Source organism: Blennius ocellaris, assembly GCF_963422515.1.
Source record: "Blennius ocellaris genome assembly, chromosome: 1".
NCBI lineage: Eukaryota > Metazoa > Chordata > Actinopteri > Blenniiformes > Blenniidae > Blennius > Blennius ocellaris.
The window spans coordinates 32,174,369-32,193,058 of NC_137650.1; the positions used below are offsets into that span (position 1 = coordinate 32,174,369).

General features: G+C 42.1%; 1 protein-coding gene across 3 annotated transcripts in view; it reads left to right on the forward strand.

The window, feature by feature from the left end:
• Positions 1 to 1,340: 1,340 nt before the first annotated feature.
• Positions 1,341 to 18,690, forward strand: part of LOC308133530 (USP6 N-terminal-like protein) — a 28,053-nt gene continuing 10,703 nt past the window's right edge. The window contains exons 1-5 of one of the 3 annotated variants that reach the window (XM_080500947.1): positions 1,341 to 1,593; positions 8,721 to 8,794; positions 15,734 to 15,819; positions 16,985 to 17,024; positions 17,138 to 17,218. In XM_080500947.1, the coding sequence (XP_080357073.1) occupies positions 8,729 to 8,794; positions 15,734 to 15,819; positions 16,985 to 17,024; positions 17,138 to 17,218 (273 nt within the window). In that variant the 5' untranslated portion in view covers positions 1,341 to 1,593; positions 8,721 to 8,728. Of the gene's footprint in view, positions 1,594 to 8,719; positions 8,795 to 9,024; positions 9,153 to 15,733; positions 15,820 to 16,984; positions 17,025 to 17,137; positions 17,219 to 18,690 lie in introns of those variants that run through there. The other 2 variants (XM_080500948.1, XM_080500949.1) reach the window with 2 other exon arrangements.

Below are 18,690 nucleotides of genomic sequence, written 5' to 3' on the forward strand. Positions count from 1 at the left end.
ACTTGAATACTTCAAGTTGACTTGTTTTCAGGAGTTTGCGTGTGTTGATGAGGTCGTGCTTCGTGCTCACAGTGAGAATATTGTAGGTTTCAGTCCAGGTCGTGACTTTTTCTCCAGTTTTCTGTCATAGTGTCAATGAAAAATGTTGAAATCCAACTTTTGTGTTTTGTAATTATTCCACCTCAATTAATGTATTGGCCTCCATACATATAGAACGCATATAGACCCAATCATTATACTCCAGATAAGAACTATTACAATAATAAATAAAGCTTCCTATTGGGAAACACTAATAAACTATTTATAGAATCTTGCACCTTAAAATTGAGATATTGTATACTTATATATATATATATAATAATAATATTATTTAAAATGAAAAATATAAGTTTTCCCATCGATCTTTTTTTTCCTTTTTTAATTTGAGAGGATTGGGTGTCTTTGAAAGAGATGTGAGTACCAATGTTATATATATGTGTTTAATTTCTGGGAGTCATATTATGAAATGGTAGCGACTGATGACTTAAGATTATATAAATCGCCATTGTGCTTCAAAAAACATTGAAATGTAAAATAATTAATGGTTACAATGAAAATTGATTGAAACAAGAATAACTTCTGTCTTCTTTTGTATTATTCTGTTATGTTGTTTTTCTTTCAGTTTTTTTCAAATTTCTCTTCATCCTATGCCCATTTCGGCTCCAGTAATTGTTTAAAAACAACAACAACAAAAACCTGTGCGTGAACTTTTAAGCACTATAAAGTGAATGCACGAAATTCAATTTTTGCCGAAACTCACTTATTCCCTCAATAGCAGTGATATTTTTTAAATTTGGTTCTTTGGGAAAATTAGATGTCCATCCCTGCCTTACATGGCCCATGAGTAATCAGATTCCATGGTAATGAGATTAAAGCTTTCTATTATAACGTCATCTGTACGCAATCCGCTCACTTTAATTCAATGTTCATGTAAACGGGTCAATTCGATCAATTGACATGGAATCAATCGGACTGAGAAAAACAAAGTGAGCCTGTACTATTCTACTACTAAAATAAATAAATAAAGATTGATTTACTATATTAATATACTACTGTACTACTGTACCGCTGTGCTGCTGCCGCCATCACTGCAGTACCCGGAGTTCTCCAGTAGATGTCAGTAGAGGAAAGGCCAGAAAGAGGCGGTGTTGTCGGTGCTGCCGGCTGAACCGGGACTGGGGCAGCGGCTCTGGAGGTTCTGTGTCTTTAAGGCCGGATCTGCTCGTCTCCCTCCCCGGCTGACGGCTGCCACGCCGCGGCGCCTGCTCAGTTGCGCATCAGTCCGCCCGGCCGCCGCTCGCATCCCGGGACCCGGGAGCTCCTCTGTCCCGCTCCACGTCCTCCGTGCGCGCGCGTGAGTGAGTGAGTGAATGTGTGTGCGCATGCATGCGGCGTGTGAATGAGAGCGCGTGTGACGGTAAACCCATGGATTGACGGAGCGGAGGCTTTTGTTGTGGTTTGTTCTGCTGGAGCGGCACTTCCACCGGAGAATGCCCGCAGGAACCGGAGCTGTGTTGCTACACGGATAGCGCGGGGATACACCGGAGACACACGGTAATCACACTTTTTTTTATTTTTTCCATCCCTAACCTGCACGCTTATTTTTTTAAATTTTTCCCCAGCTTTTGTTTCTTATTCTCATTAGAATAAAAAAAATAAAAAAAAAACGGATCTCGCGCGAGGCTGCAGCATCGAGCGCCTCAGCCCGCAGGAGGGGGGGAGAGGGGGGGGGCGGGCAGCAGGGGGGCTGCGGGTTTGTTTACCATCATAAAATGAGGTCCTGGTCTGACTGAACCACATCTACGCCTTCATCCCCGTTTTTCCCCCTTCATACCGAGACAGTGAAGGCAGCAGCAGCAGCTCTTAGGCCTCCCGCTGCATCCTGCATCCCAAGTTCTCCAGTGACAGGATGAAGCCACAAATACAATGGAATATCTGTTATACTATAGCCAATATTCAGGTGCTCGTATCATTTAGTAATAGGGCTGCATGAGCTGAGTTAAACACGTGGGGCCTTGCATCAAACAGCATTTGATGTTGCTGCCTTTGTGCTTTAGGATTTCTGCTAAATAGCAGTACTCCAGTTCTCCCTTCTCCAGTAGGTATGTTGCATGTGAATACACAAATGACTTATTGCAATACAGCAAGTCTTCTTGCATTAGATATGAGAGCTTTGTGACATATCAACAACCCCACTCTCCATTATGCAGTACTTTCTCCCTTATTGCGAGTGGAATTTTCAAATATGTAACATTAGCTGGGACTAAACTGAACCAGAATCAGATTCACTCAATAAGGTTAGTGTCTTCCAACCTTTGTTCCTCGGTTTCACCCCCCCCCCCCCCCCCCCCCCCACAGAAATTACCCCAGAAGCTGTGGACCAGCTCTGCCATCGCTGATTCTTCAAAACATTACAGTGAAGCCAAACACTGGCAGACACACACACAAACACTGTGGAAAACATACAACAGCCTGTCTGCCCTCGGTTCTCCACTGCAGGGATGTCAAACATGAAAACCTGTGGGGCAAAACCGGTTTACATGAAGCTCCAACCCTCCACCTAGCAAACTGTAAAAAAAAAAAAAAAAAAGAAGTCACATTTCACTGTATTTTGCACCAGAACCTTTAATTTAAATTCACTTTATACCAAGATTGTAGATATTTTTGGTCATAATCATCTGTTTTGTTTTGGGGGGGTTTTTTTGGTTGCAAAAATATAGACATTTTCATCACAAATCTGTGCGATAACAAAGAAAAACCTTTAAAGTTGAAATAGAAAGGCATTGTTTTACCGGTCTGGCCCACTCGGGATGAATTGGGCTGTATGTGCCCCCCCCCCCCCCCCTTCAGCCACGTGGGTACATGGCATTTGGCCAAAGTATCACATCAGCCCTGAATGGGAATGTTTGATGGATGAATGGATGGCGAACACAATCATTGTTTGTTTTGACTGAGAAATAGTCAAAAGAAAAACCTTGTCATTGTCAAAGACTTATAAAACAATCATAGACGGGTTAATGCGTCAGCAGCATGACTATATTGTTAATTATTATATGTTTCAGACAGTCACGACACATTATCATTCGGTTTATGTGCATATTCAAATTATATTAACCCAAAAAGAAGAAAAGATCAAACTAATCTGAATACTGTTGGCTTCGTCATTTTATACTGAAAAAGTGCCGTTGCCAAGAAGTGAAGGTTTCTTTCATTGAAGTTGTGAATTTTGCAGAACTGCGGTTCCACAAATAGCCTGTTTGATGCAGTAGATCTTTCCAAAGTGACACATTTACACTCAGTAATGCTGCTTCAGTCAATGTCCCTCGCTCGCTTCCATTTTCATGTTTTTAATCAAAGAGTTAGACATGTGACGCATAAACATGCATTATTCTGTTTGTCTGAAGGAAGTCTAATATTTTAAATTGGGATGTGACTGTTACTCGACTTGTCGCATGAAGTTATAAATATTTAGAGCGCTGCGCCTTTAAGACAAACACGGCGAGCAAATATACACACATACATACACACTTGGCCGGTTCCAGAAATGGATTCTGACTTTTAATGTGGATTTACAATTTGATTGAATTGTGAGTCTTATTTACATGTTGAATTATAATGTGGAGTTTCATACATGTATTTTTTTTTTGGGGGGGGGGGGGGGGCCCGAATGACCCATCGATGCGTCAGGGGCCAAGGCTCCTAATCAGGGACCCATTTGTTGTTGTTTGGAACTTTTCTATACCAGTTCTTTTGGCGCTCTCACGAAGACATTGTGGTTTCGGTTAACATTTACACAACCAACCTTGCTCGGAGTCAACTTTTTGTAAATGTCTCCCGAGGTGGAACTTCTGGAGAACACGTGCAAACAGTTTAAACTCTGTATAAGCAGGGGAAAACACGGCAACCGCACATGTACCACACAGCTGCAGTAAATAGTTCTTCTGCACATGCTCAGTAGGTGAACAGTCACAGCAATGGCGGCCTCCAGAGTGTCATGACTCCCAGTCCAGAATCTCCTGGGACGTGGTCGTTTTACAGTTGGGAGTCACCTGTAATAACAATCCAACTCGCCTTGGAGTTATGAAATGCAGTGTTTTTGTTGAATGCATTAAGTTCATCGACAGGTGAGCAGACGTCCTGAGAATCTTAAAGAAACTTGTGTGTTTTCCTGTCGGTGTGTCTAAAGGCTGGAGGTCGGCGGCAACAAACCGAAAAGCTAAACTACTGTACTTTCCAGACTACAAGTCGCAGTGGAGTATAAGTCGTGTCACGGTGGTACTACAGCAACATTGTCCCAGGTGCTGCGTACTGGTATATTGTGATATACAAGTTATTTTTGGAATTAAAGTGTCCAAACAACTGAAAAAAGTGTGACTTATAGCTAAACCTCTCCTGAAATCTTATCCACCGCACATTCACAAAGAGAAAATTAATCATACAAGTTTATTTTGATGTTTTTGATCAACTCGCATCCTAGAAATGTCAAATCAACTGGTTTATATCTAAAATTCTGAAATCTTATGCAGGCAGATGTTTTGCAGAATTGGTTGGTCAGAATCCAAACTCTCCGTTCTGTCATTTGACTAAACGACGCGAAATCTAGAGACACGTTTCATTTGTGGATTAAAAAAACAAAAAACAAAACAGGCAGCGGGGGTCCTCCAGCCCCGTCAAGTCAGGTGACGTGAAGGATTTCTCGGCATGCTCTCCCGGTTTGGGCCTCCACCCTCGGCGGCGGGACTCCTGCCAGAGCTCGCCTGTGATTTAGAGCGCTGACCGCATGCAGCCGCTGCCATATGCTTCCCGAGGCGGCTCATATTTAAAGCTTCTGTTCGCCATCAACCGGTTCTCCACGGACCTCATCAGGCCCAGAGCTGCTGCAGCGTAAAAGTGCTTCCAACACATTCTTTGCAAGCATAAATCTGCAATTTACAGGACGGCAGACACATTTTTTAAATTTTTTTTTTTTTAGTTGGATCAGAACTACCAAGTGTGCCGGTCGTTTTAAGTGGCTGTTACTTTATAAGTCGTCTTCAGCGACACAGTTTGACGCTGGTGTCGTTTCAATGGGTTTTATAGTCGGTGTGCGGGAGTCAATACGGGAGCTATCGGGAGCTACCAGGCGCGTCTTTGGGTTGTCGGAGAAATACGATGCACGGGGACAACATGTCAACTCCTTGTCTTTAACATGTTAATAACTGACTGAGGGCGGAACTCAACAGGAGGTGGAGGTTGTGGGAAGATCATGTCAAATAGAAATAACTAGCTTTGTTGCACTAATTAACCTTTGCTCCTGTCATAATTACGTTGGCCATTAGATGGTGCCGTCGCACGAATATCGTATCATTCCACTCCCCCTCGGTGTCTCTGGGTCAAGTCTTCACCTCGAGTGAACCGGGGTGAGCCTGGGTTGCATCGGTAAGGGTGGCATTCATGGAATCTGTTCTGCGAGCTTCAAAAGGGAGCAGCGGGAATCGACACTTAATTTGATTTGCTCAACGGTTGATTGTAACGATGATGGATCTGTTGTGTTTCTCTGGTTTTTAGTCGAAACATCTGAGGACATCATGTTCAGCCTTCTCAATTTTCTGACATTCGAAGATGAAATAATCTTTTTTTTTTTTAACCCTGATTAAAATCATTAGAAGCCGAAGCCCCATAATAGCTGTTATGTAACGTGTAAATAAGGACAATCAGTGTTTTGAATGTGACTGCAGAGCTTTTCTCTCTCTCTGCTATAAAAAAAACCCCAAAAAACAAAACTGTGTCACTGACTGCTGGCCAGACAGGAGCTCCATTTTCGTCCTTGCTGAATTATTCAACCTGGTTAACCCACATTCAGACACAAAGTCTGGGGAAGAGAGCGATGCAACCAGCCATGTCTGTCCAGTTCTGACACAAAACACCTCTCGGAAATAAACTTTGGAGCTGTCATTGTTTTGTTTTTTTTCCCCCCACAAATTTGAACTTGAATCCATTATATTTGGTATTTAAGTAGTTTCAAAAATAAATGTAGACAGACTCCATTATACAGGACACTGATGGATGGTGCACAATAGAGCTACGTGTCTTTTTTTTTTAGTTTTTTTGTTGCTTTAACAATTGAAACAGTAAAGATTGAGGTCAAACCACAAACCTCTGTAATCTTACCTCCCATTTATTTAAAGAAAATACGTTTTAGTTGGTCTGAATAATCCTTCAATATATTTTTCCACCTTCGTATTTTAAACACATTGTCTGTATGTTGTTACCGATCTTTGGAGACAGTGTAGGTATTTGAGTATTGACATCAATACGATTGCGTTAATGTTAGTTTGCCTGTGGGTTGGGCAGCGTCTTCCTCTGGACTCTGGTTTCCTTCCACAGCTCGTTTTCCCACCGTTAAATCGCCCATAGGCGTGAATGTCTTTTCTTTCTCTCTTGTCATTGTATGTCACGCGATGGCAATACAATAGGAGTCTCCACAGTTGCTTTTTTACCCTGGACTGACTTTAGGAGTCCACCTCGTATCCTTTTCCTTCCACACTTCGGTTCCTCTGTCTTGTTTTTTACCGATTAGCCAGGTTTCCTGGTCAATAGAGCAGCAAGAGTTTGAGTTAAACACAAAGAAAGATCCTCTATGATGTCTGATTTTAGACTGAATTAGACAGGAAAAATGTCCTAATTTCTCATAACTTGTGCAATCGGGCCTGTTAAAGCACAGTTTTGGTACAGCGTGCACCTGAGAAGGTGTTAGCATGCAGTCTGGAGGCAGTTCAGTTTTACCTGGGCTCATGACCAGTTTTATAGATGATTCATAAATTGAGTGAATTGAAATATCTTCACCTTGAGTTTATTGAATAGTGGTTCACAGACTGGAGCCGCAGCTTCAGACGCATATTCAATTAGGAACCATTACAACCAACAAAGGAAGCCGTCGACGTCTTCATGTCTGAGGAAGCTCTTTGTTTCCCTTGTTCCTGTTTTGGGAATAACAGACTTTCCCCACCTAATCCTGCTTTGGAGATATTCCTAATCCAAGTGTGGTTTGCCTGTCCTGCACCGCGGCCAGATTACCACTCGGGGGGTCCTGTCATTGGTGTAGAGCCGCACAGAGGAGGCAGATTAGGTGGCATTAATACTGCTTTGTTTGGGAATGATATGGCAGCGGGCCTCCGGCTCCAGCTGGGATTCTGCTCATTGTGTGGAGAGACACAAAAGTCGCTCAGAGAGATGCTACGATATCACGTCCCACCATTTTCTTAAAAATTCCAGCCGGGCATTGTTTTTTTTTTGGCTTGGAGTTTTTTGGAGTATTTATTCATCACCAGTGTAAAGCCAGTGAACTGGGTTTTTGGCCGACGCGCGACACGCTACATGCAGAGGTCACAGTTAGACGAGAGAGTCAACAACCCTCCCCCAGTTTCATGGGGAAATGTTGTCCTCGTCTAAATATTTATTCTGAACAAGACATATAGTTTCTAATGTAGAAAAGGCAGATTTGTGTTTAATTTAGCGACGAGACACAATTTGAAGAAAAACCTTGGACCATGTTAGTTTGTTCTCTGAAGTGCACAAACACTGAAAACGATGTAGTTTTCATGTAGGGCCACTAGTGGGTGCTGTTGTTTGTTTTTGTAACGTAAAGACACACATGCATGGCCAGAACGATCCACTATAAACACTAACAATAAACTTAAAGGTGCATTCATATGGACAGAAGAGCAAGTTGGATCGTTATTACGGTGACTGTCAAAATAAAACTGTGAGTCCCAGGAGAACATGGAGACTTTACACTCTGGGAGCAAATATTGTTCTTATTGTCTATTTACTCACATATATCCAGAACGACTATTTACTGCTGGTGTTGTTTCTCATGTGTATTAGGAGTTTTTCTCCCTTGTCTACAGAGCCTTTTCCAAAGGTTCCACCTTGGGAGCCATTTTTAAAAAGTCGGTTTCAGTAAAGCACAAGATATAACAAGGAATTCTTTGAATATTATAGAGTTACTACTGTGAGTTCAGTATGATGGGAACTGAAAGGAATTCCCTCAGGTTCACGAGATTCAACTCAAAAACTTAATTCGGTAGTAACTGGACGAGTTGCTAATTTCCATTGACTTAAAGAACGCCAACAAAAAAATACACAGGTCTACTTTTTGTTGCGTGTTCAACCAACATGTGCTGGTTTGGACAATCGGATAGACACACATTGTTACCATGAGGGCCAGGAATCGTCCGTAGTTGATGAATCTGACAGACAAAACTGGACTTTCTCTGTACAGGCATTTCTTCTTTTTCTTTTATTATCCACAACAGAAGGTGGACGTTTCCCAGGCGGGGTTGTCGGCGCAATCATACGTTGATATTTCTCAGGTCGCAGCTCTACAGTAGAAATGTTTATCTACACCTGGAACCACCCACTTCTGAATCAAGCCTCAAAATCTTTTCAATTTTAACGACCCGCCATGGTTTTTATGTGTGTTTGTCCCGTGTGAGAAAGTCTTTACAAATGCAGTGTGTGCTTCACCATCACCGGCTCGGCCTGCTGGATCGGAGGCCAGCAGTCGCCCACATCGATCAGCTGTGCTTCTCTTCTTTCTTTTTTTTTTTTCCATGACTCATCTTCACTTGTTGTTGTTTTTGTTTTCTAGCACATTACAAACCTGGCTTTCTTCTTCTTCTTTTTTTTCTCCCCTGCAGATATTGACATGAAGAAAGACATCGAGACGCTTATAGCAGAGGAACGGGCTGACATTCTCTTGAAATATGCTACGGTGAGTTTGTTCTCTCAGTCTTCTACACTTTTGATTTAAATCCAGAAGGATTAGTAACTGCACGTGTTTACCAACCCGGTATCTATGGAGTTAAAGCGACTGACGTTTCCTTTATGGATGATTTAATAGTAACATGACAAGTTTGCATTTCTTTACAGCTTCCAGGTGCTGCTGAGTGTGTTCGTAGTGCTTCTACGTGATCTTTTGTCCTGTGTGGTGTTTGTGTGTAGGAGGAAGAGCTCACATGTGGTCGATTTGCTGGTTAAAAAAACCGACGGCCTCGCTGAAAAGGACAAAAGCGAGAAATCAAATGTGCGTCCGTGTGTTCCTGCATGTGTGGAGCACAGCGAGTGTGTAGGTGTGTGGGTGGATGTGTGTGTGTGTGTGTGTGTGTGTGTGTGTTTTTTGCTGCCAAAGTACATTAATAACACGTTATGTAATAATATGCTTGCGCCTGCCGTTTGAGGCAATCGGAGAACGCTGACCGCAGATATTAGGTGCGTCTTGAACTGACGGTGTACACTGGCATGGAAAAACATTCCGCCAAACGAACATGATGACTGAAATTGGGTGGAAAGCATGACGTCTTGTGCCAGTGAGGCTTGGAACAGTTTCCCCGGACAGGCCCCTGTGTGTTTAATACAGGGTACAAGGAGAAGGAGGCGAACAAGAAGGGGCAGAGGGCCCAGGTGAGCAGCACGTCTCGGTGGGCGGCGTGTCGTATCCCTCCCTCTTGTCGTGTCAAAGTGACCTCGGACAAGTTGTTCCCGCCGGAGGTCGAGTACACGCCAGCGCATGGCAGCCGTGTGAATGTGACCGAGAGAGCGGAGTGCTTCACGGGGGCTGAAACTGCGGAAGTTTGTGACACAGAATAGAATAAATAGAATACTTCATGTACATGTTCTGTAGCAATGTTCCAACACGGTAGAAATACAAAACTGTGTAGAAGGCTAAAATATTAAGGAGTAAGTATTTACAAAAGTTGTGCAATATAATGCGCTGTGCAAAATGTCCGGTGGGTGTGTCGGGCATTATCTGCAATTAATGACATGATAAATGGCTGTTTGCTGCCGTCTGTTTATCCTCGAGGAGTTCTTGGGAGTTTATTTCCAACCACAGATGTTAGCAGCCCTTAAATTTGCCGTTCAGGCCATAAGTGACGGAAATTACATGGTCCTGGCAGGAGCGTGTGCCGTGGCGCGCTTGCAGCTAATAGTGATGGAGGGCCTCGTTATTTTCTTTTCATTTAGGGCTTACGTTTCGTCAGGGTTGGTCCTGATGTTAAGTTGTTGTTGTGTTTTTTTTTTTAAGCTTAATTCATCTGTTTCGTTCTTGAGATGAATCTGATTGGTCAGCTTGTCTTCTGAGTTCTTAGGTTTGCATTATTGCACAGTAAAGACTATATTTTATCATGGGAGGTCTTCTCATTATAACATATGGATGGATGGATGGATAATTGCTTCATTCCAATGGGACACGTCTCTAAATAATCAGACTTCAGACTGTAGCTCCTGTTGTAACGGAGGTCATGGAGATGAATGTCATCCAGGTCTATCAAGCACATCAGTGGTCGACGTCTGAGTCACCGGAGGAACAATCCATTGGCTCCCACTTACTGTCAGCATGAAGGCGTCGTGGTTCGCACTCTGGCCTCAGTGCGACTGGATCCTGGAGTCACTCCAATCTCCTTCACACATCCATCTTCCATAGTGCTTTATTCAGTTCAAGGTCGTGGGTTGCTGGAGCCAATCCCAGCTAATTATGGGCGAAGGCAGGATACACCCCGGACGGGTTGTCAGTCCATCACAGGAAAAGTGCAGAAACAAACTGACACACACATTCATACACGTGGGCAATTTAAGGTCGTCTATCTATTCTCCCAAAATGCTTCTTCTTTTTTTTTGGACTGTTGGAGGAAACGGGAGTACCTGGAGGAGAACACGCAAACTCCTCACTCCTCCTCCTCTGTAAACCAAGAGCGCTAACCACGTTCTCTCTTTGCATGCAAGCGGTTTCTCTGGTTTAATTCCTCCCAAGGTCCAAAGACTTGCATGTTAAGTTGAAGTCGGGTTAGTCCCTCCATCTAAGACAATTGCTCCAAGGTTCAAAGTCAGCTGGGATTGGCCCGGACCTCACTTGACCTGATTCTAGATAAAGCAGGAATAGAAGATGGATTTATGGAAATATTGTGTAACACGAGTTAACATGCAGCACGGCATTGATACACACGACTTGGTTGTCTGAGCTGTCTCATGCTTGTAGTCGTGGCTCAAAGCAGCGGGCTGAATGTGCTGATGCGGAGTTGAACCGAGGCCGAGCGCAGCCCCAGGTTAAATTTAGCCCCGCAGCTCCGGAGCAAGCGGGCGATGACGGGGCGGCTGCTGGGGGATTTTAGCTCCGTCTCGCCATGGCAACAACTCTGACACACTGTGCAGCGATTGACTTGACGTCGACCTCCGGGAAGGTGCTGGTGAGAGTCTGGACCGCTACAGCCTGACGTCTTGTTTCCGGCCACGTGTGCAGAGAGGTGAAGCAGCGGAAACGTCCAACGCCACACAGGAGCAGCTTGTTCCCAGGAGGATTTTGGGAGTAAAAGCCTGTCGCCAGCAGGTTTATACAGCAAAAACTAAACTCGCAGCGCCTATTTTGAGGTGCCCCTTTCTGCCTGTCCTCCAAAAGCGTTTCCAAAAATCCAGTTTTACGATATTGTCTGGTTGTAATGACCTTTATTTCCAGGATTCCATTGTGTTTTGTAGTTGTAGGCAACAACCCAGAATGTACGCACTTATTCAAAAAGTATGATGTAATTCAGTGTTGTAGCGATGTTTTAATAATAATCACAATAGTAATAATAACTTTATTTATATAGCACTCTTCTGAAACATGCTTACGAAGTGCTTTATATTAAACATTTTAGTGGGAATTGGCATGAAAATACATGTGAAAAAGCAACAAATACGCCTTCCAACTACTAAAAGACACAAAGCAAATATGAAGAGATTTAGTTGTTCACAAAGAACATAAAACATTCACCCAATAAAATAAAATGAGAACAAAAGAGAAAAAAAGCGAAAGTTCTTGTAAATTGATCATGAAAGGACAAAACATTGGATAATCTCGAGGAAGTAACAAAAAACAACCAGAGGGAATGAAAAAAGAGACACACTGATGAAAAGAACGTAAAATAACCGCAGTGAGAAACGTCAGCTTTTTAAAGTGAGGCTCAGCTCAAATGATGAGACGTCGAGCAAAAACAAAGACATAAAAAATGACCACAAACATCCAAAAAACAACTTACAAACAACTTGAATAAAACAACGTGATGCAAAAATATAGAAAGAGGGATTCATTTTGCTAAAATGATATGGAAAATGAGTTTAAGAAACAACCGCCGAGCCACAATGAGCACAAACATCAAAAATCACAGAAAAATGAGATGATGAGCAAAAACAAGACATAAAATGACAAAGAGTGAGACAAGAATTGTCTTTGGCACACACAGACACGAAATAATCAAAACTGTTTGAGACGTGAAGAAAAAAAAAACCACGTTCAGCCTGTTGAGAGGCTGAACTCACTCGTTCATACAGTTTGAACTGTACGAACACGTTCAGTGGTGTGTTGATCTTTGTTGTGAGATAAATAAATTGTAATCACGCGGTGCGTGTCACATGTTTCCTCTGAAGCTGTTAAAGCACTAACTTCTCATCGCGTGACTGCTGTGAAGGAGCTCCTCGGTACGTTAGTTTGTAAGGAATCGGTCGTCGTGTGCGAATAAAGCCTTTAAACAGCAGCAGTGGTGAGAAGAGCACGTCACAAAATCCCTCTTTAATGTAATCCCATTAGCCGGTGTCTGTCCCTGTCCGGCTTTGTCGGTGATTCTCTGCTGTTTCGCTGTAAATAAATGAGCGTTTATAAATTTACAAGTACAATCATAGACGAGATGTCTTCTTCCATTTGTGATCTTTGAAGTCTTTTTTTTTTTTTGTCGCTTCTGTTCTACGCTGACTAGATTTGGCCATAAGACTAATAAACATGCAACATTTGTGTTGTGCGTCAGTCAATCATTTTACACCAATCGGAGCTCCTGGAAACTCTCTGGGTCCATGTAAACAGGGGAAAACGCAACTTTTCTGAAATGCTGTTACTGCACCACGTGCCACACGCGTGAGTGGGTAGATAATAATACATTTTAGTTTTATAGTTGAATGTGCCATGAGCTTGTCATTGGTAACATTTATATTGTTTAACAACAGCACCCACTAGTGACCAACAGGAAAACTGATTATATTGTTTTGATTGTTTCTGCCGTTTCCGTGTAAACGGACATTGTTTTGAAAACGATGTCTTTGTAAATGCAGATTTTCTGAAACAAAAACAATAAGACGATGTGTTTTAACTTGAAAAGGTGTTTCGTAAACGAGGCCTTAGAGCCCACTTTTTTTTTTTTTTTTTTTTTTTAGCGTACTGAGCATCTCATTCATTCATCCTGATGACGACGTTAAAAATGTAACACTATGTGTAGCATTAGCATTAGCCTGCATTCGCATCAGCTTTATAAAAGCAGGTCGTCAACTCTTTCGTCGCAGCGTCTTCTCAATTATTAACAGTTTTTCCTTTTTTCTTTCGACCCGTGCATGCATTTTGACAAATTTCAAATTGCAGAGCTTTACATTGTAGGTCACACTTGACGGGTGCTCTGCTCGGCACACAGCCTCCACTGGGAGCAATATGTGGTTCAGTGCCTTGCTCAAGGGCTTTCAGAATATAAATGGTTGCCATTGGGGATTGAACATCTCACCTTGCACGTAGAAGAACTGTAGAGACGCAGGTAATGAGTGAATCGGTCTTTAGATTGAATGACGTCCAGCTGACAGCTCAGCTAATGAGAGCTAATTCAGCGCTACTAGTAATGTAACTGCATTGCTTTTCTAAGAAGTAACTCGCACCTGAATACAAGTAGGAATTCTCAGTATCCAGCAGCGCTCCGGTACACACGTGTCATAGAGATACAGTCGGACGTACAGTAGGGATGCTTTGACTGGACCAAACACACAGATCCACCTCTGAGTCATTCACTTCCTGGGTTATACATTTGAATTGTGTTGTAGTGAATCAGCGGCGTGGCGGATTCAGGGGGGGGGGGGGGGGGGGACAAAAGCTCTGCTCTGGCTCCGACGTCGCTCTCCACGCTCTGTGCCGCTTCAAACACCCTCGCTCGCAAAGTATTTTTAGTCCTCTCACTTCCATGACGCTGACATCACTCGCGGTGCCTCTGGGCCTCCGAGTGCCGCCTCAACCTCGGCGAAGCCGCACGACCCCCCTCCTCGCTGCTGATTGGCCGCTCTCCAGACAGGCAGACAGCCACTCAGCGGTGTTGTTATGTAGAGAAGAAGTGAGGAAGAAGAAACCTCTCCGGCAGGATTGCTTCCCTCTCTGTTATGTCAACACTGCCAGCGGATTGTTGCTCAAATGGATTTTTCCATGATAAAAGGGCATCACTTCCCAAACTGTGTGCTGCTGAAGCAGATTCTTCTCGCAGGGAATAAATCAGTGACTACAGCTACTTCTGTACATCTGTCATGTCTGATTTTGACCTAAAATGTTTGGGAATAAAAACCCCAGACGTGCATTAAAGTGACACAGTGCTAATGCGGAAATGGCAGCGCAAGACAGCGTTGTTAAGTTTCCCCCACATATCAGCACTTTATTCACGCAAATATTGACACGAGCTGCTCTGTGATCTGCTGGATATCATTAAAACATGATTCCTCAGTACAGGTAAAAACTTCATAAAGGGCCTCTTGCATACAAGTTTTTTTTTTTATACCGTTTTAATAATTGATTGTAAATCTATTAGCAATTATTTCAAAACATTTCAGTCACTGTATCTCAGTTTTTACCAGTTCAAGTGCAGTTTTTAACTATAAAAATGTTTTATTAACCTTTCATATAACAGTGACTGGTTGTATGCACCAGATTTGGCTTAATTTAATATTGACACACAATGACAATAAAGTCATTTTAATCTATTATAACAAATGAATAAGTAAGGTTATGATGTAATCACAACAATGAATGATAAACAATAATAATATAAAAGCATTAGAGCCTCAGAATTAGACAGGCTGATGATTATGTGATGAAGTATATTACATTTAAACTGGGTTGATTTAATAAAACTAAATATAAGGCTGTATGGACTATTTTTGTAGCGAGAACCTCACCCCAGAAAGTACCTGTTTCATGGTTTCCCAAGGTTATACAATTACTAGAAATGCCTGGAAACGGTTATAACCCACTTTATGTTTTGTTAAAACTTAAAAAAAAAAAATAACCACACCAATGTACGTTTATTTTAAACATGTCCATGGTGAGAATATGCAGAATGTGTTCCATTAAAAAGCGGTCCTGTGCTTCACCGTAGCTTCGGTGAAGTCATGGAAATGTAGAAACGCATCATGAGAAGGTCACAGAAAGTCTGCGAAATGTGGGGGAACCTCTCGTCGTCTCCATGTTCGATCAGGCACTGGCTGTAAAAAAAAAAAAAAAAGGAAAACGAGAGGAGGAAAAGGCTCAATGTTTTTTGGCTCCCCACATTTTGCTGTGTGCCAAAACCCACTGACTCCTGTACTTTTCCCCACCGAGCTGGAAACCAAACACACGCTCTCTCATTTGTTCTAATGCAGCTCCTCATGTTGGACTGAAAAAAAATTGGGCTATTTTTAAAGTCATTTATGCAAATTTGTTGCTTGCAATGAACGAATCCTGCAGTTTAAATGTGTATTTTGTCGCAAATCGCCCTCAGTATCTGCACGTTTTGTTTTTCTGGGTGTGAATTTTAACATGGTTGCATCTTGGGTGTTGCAGGTTTACTTCCATGTAGGTTTTTCGTGTTTGAATCTGTGATTGAGAATGTGTGTGTGTGTGTGTGTGCAGGGCAGGCAGGGCGGGGTGGAGATCGACCCCTGGGAGGATGCCGACTACAGCATCTACAAAGTCATCGACCGCTTCGGCTTCATGCAGTAAGTAAAACGTGTCGGTCAGGATATTTATCCACACATTCTGACAATCAGCAAAACGTACGACGTTTTACTTGCCGTTCATTAAATACTGTATCAAACCCTGAGTTTTTACTGGAGATTATTTCACATTTCATTGACTTTCAAAAATAGAGTCCTATTCCATTTGTGCAACAACGTGTGTGAAACTGACCAAAAATCCCATATTTTGTTTGTAATATTCACTTGAAATTAGATCAATTTTAGTCTAAAACTTCTTTATAAACTAAAGGGTTCACGTCAACATAGAGAAACACTCATTTCACTGCGAACAATGCCGCTTAATCTCTATTTGATGAGTAAAGAGTTAAGTAAATAGTAGAAAGCTATAATGAAGATGCTAAAATTATTGAAACAACTGAATGGCTGAAAAATCTCAAATGACTCAGAAGAAATAAATAAGGTGGATTGGTTAAACGTAAAAACTCAAATAAAATGTAAATGTATGTATGTTCTTTTCTTTTCTTCTTCGTTTGGGTGAATATAGAAAAAACTAAATAAAGGGTTCTAAGATTCACGTTGAAAATGTTTTGTTTACATAGAGGAATTTTATGAGGTGGAAAATGGGAGAAACCGGCTTCTTTAGACTCGTTTCACAAGTTTATACACAACGTCCGTCTCCAGTGACGAGCAGCTATGTTGCTATTTCATGAACCTCCTGTTTACCTCATTGGGAAACACACCTCATTAACACTAAACTTGCTCAGTCCTCCAGACAGACACATTGAAAAGTCCTTTTGAAGCATTAAATTATAGGAACAATCAGCATTAGCTGCTTTTCATTGTAAATCTACTTCTTGCCAACATCCAAGATTATAGAGCATCTTCCTCCCTCCAAATGAAGTAACTGCAATTAATCCTTTTATTGCCATTTTGCATATGCTTCCATGCGCACGGCAAAATTGCGGTTGTAAGTCCCGGCTTTCAGGAAAAAGAAAAATAGAGCAATGAGCTAAATCATATATTCAACATTCTTTTTTGGGGGGGGATTTTTTTCTTCAAATGAGTCATGAAAGGTGATTAAAAACCAACATTTCAAACATAACGTCTCGTCGGTTTGTGGCACAGAGCGTAGGTCAGTCAGTTTGTGTCTGATCACTTCTTTCTCCATTTCTTTTTCCTTGTCCAGTGAGAACGAGCTGCCGGCTCCGACTGCGCATGAAGAGAAGGTGAAAGAGAGAGAGAGAGGGTGGGGTGGGGGTGGAATTAAACGACAGAGACGGCGGCGCTTGCGTTTTTTGGGGGGGTTTTTTTGCTCATCGCTTCTCCTTGTCTTCCACAGAGGAAGCAGCTGGAGATCGAGAGAGCGGAGAAGTGGCTGAAGATGGTGAAGAAGTGGGACAAATACAAGAACAGCGACAGGGTGAGTGGCGTCGCCGCACGTGGAGGCCGATGCCCGAGATTGAAAACAGATTTCTCCTTAAATTACTTCAGTGCCGGAGAGTTCAGATGATTGTTGGCGAGTGTGTAAAGGGAGGGGGGGGGGGGGCTTTCCCTGCGGTCAGAGGAGCCAATCACGTGTTGAGGCTGACGAACATTTCACTGCAGTGAGACGCCGGATTCCTTCGCTGGAGCTCATTTGGAGATGGAAGCTGTTCTCTAAAATGTGAGTCAGCCTGCGAGAGGAGGAACATCCGCTGACGTCAAGCTGCTCTCCGAACACAACAAACGCTCAGACGTGGACCTGTCGCTTTCAAACTGGAATAAAACGTCGAGACTTGTGTCACGTCGCTGGAACTTTTATTTTGTATAACTCCGATCTGTCATTGTCCAATACAGAGCAGTGAAGAACGTTCAGGAATCAAGGGGGGAAAAAAAGGGGGGGGGGGGGGGGGGGGGGGGGTTGATTGCATCATTTGAGCATAATTTTTTACCGAAACACCTTAAAATCATTCAAACTGTGAGTCTTCATTGGTTATATGTGAATGTGATAAATTACCTTTCACATAATTCTGCTCATCGCTTTTAATCGGTTATTCAGCGTTTGCTGAAAATCAAGTCGGAGCGACAAATTAGTCAGACTTTTGCAATAATGAGTTAGTGAATAATTATTATGTTATTAACGTTACGTCATTACGTTACGTTATGTTACGTTACATTACGTTATGTTACATTACGTTATGTTACGTAACGTTATGTTACATTACGTTATGTTACGTTACGTTATGTTACATTACATTATGTTACATTACATTATGTTACATTACGTTACATTACGTTATGTTACATTACGTTATGTTACGTTATGTTACATTACGTTTTGTTACGTTACGTTATGTTACATTACGTTATGTTACATTACGTTATGTTACATTATGTTATGTTACGTTGTGACATTAAAAACAAAACAAAATCATGTGTATATGTGATGAAATCCTTTGGAACGCGTGAAACCGACTGAAATTGTTTTGTATTTCACCACTCATAGCTTAAAATGTCCTAAGATTTATCCTAGGATGTCTTTAGGAGGTTTTCACTACCCTGTTATAATCCTCCTTATGGCCATGCAGTGAAAATTCCCTTTTTTTTTTCCTGAAAAGGGATGACGTCTGTAGTTGTTATTAGCTAAAACAAGCTGAAAGTGATCATATATAGTTATTTCCACAATAAAAGGCAGCAGCAGTTGGCTGTGCGGCAACATTTCTCAACATAACTTAGCGTCTTTAACGTCTAAAAGTCCAAACACGTCGTGTTTTCGCACCTCCGACAGATGGTCTGGAACATTTTTCACTCCTTATGAGTTTTATGGCTGAGCAACACATGACTCCATACCTGTGTGATTCACTGTGAATATGTTTCAAGTGTTTTTTTTTTTTTTCTTCTTTTTTTATTATT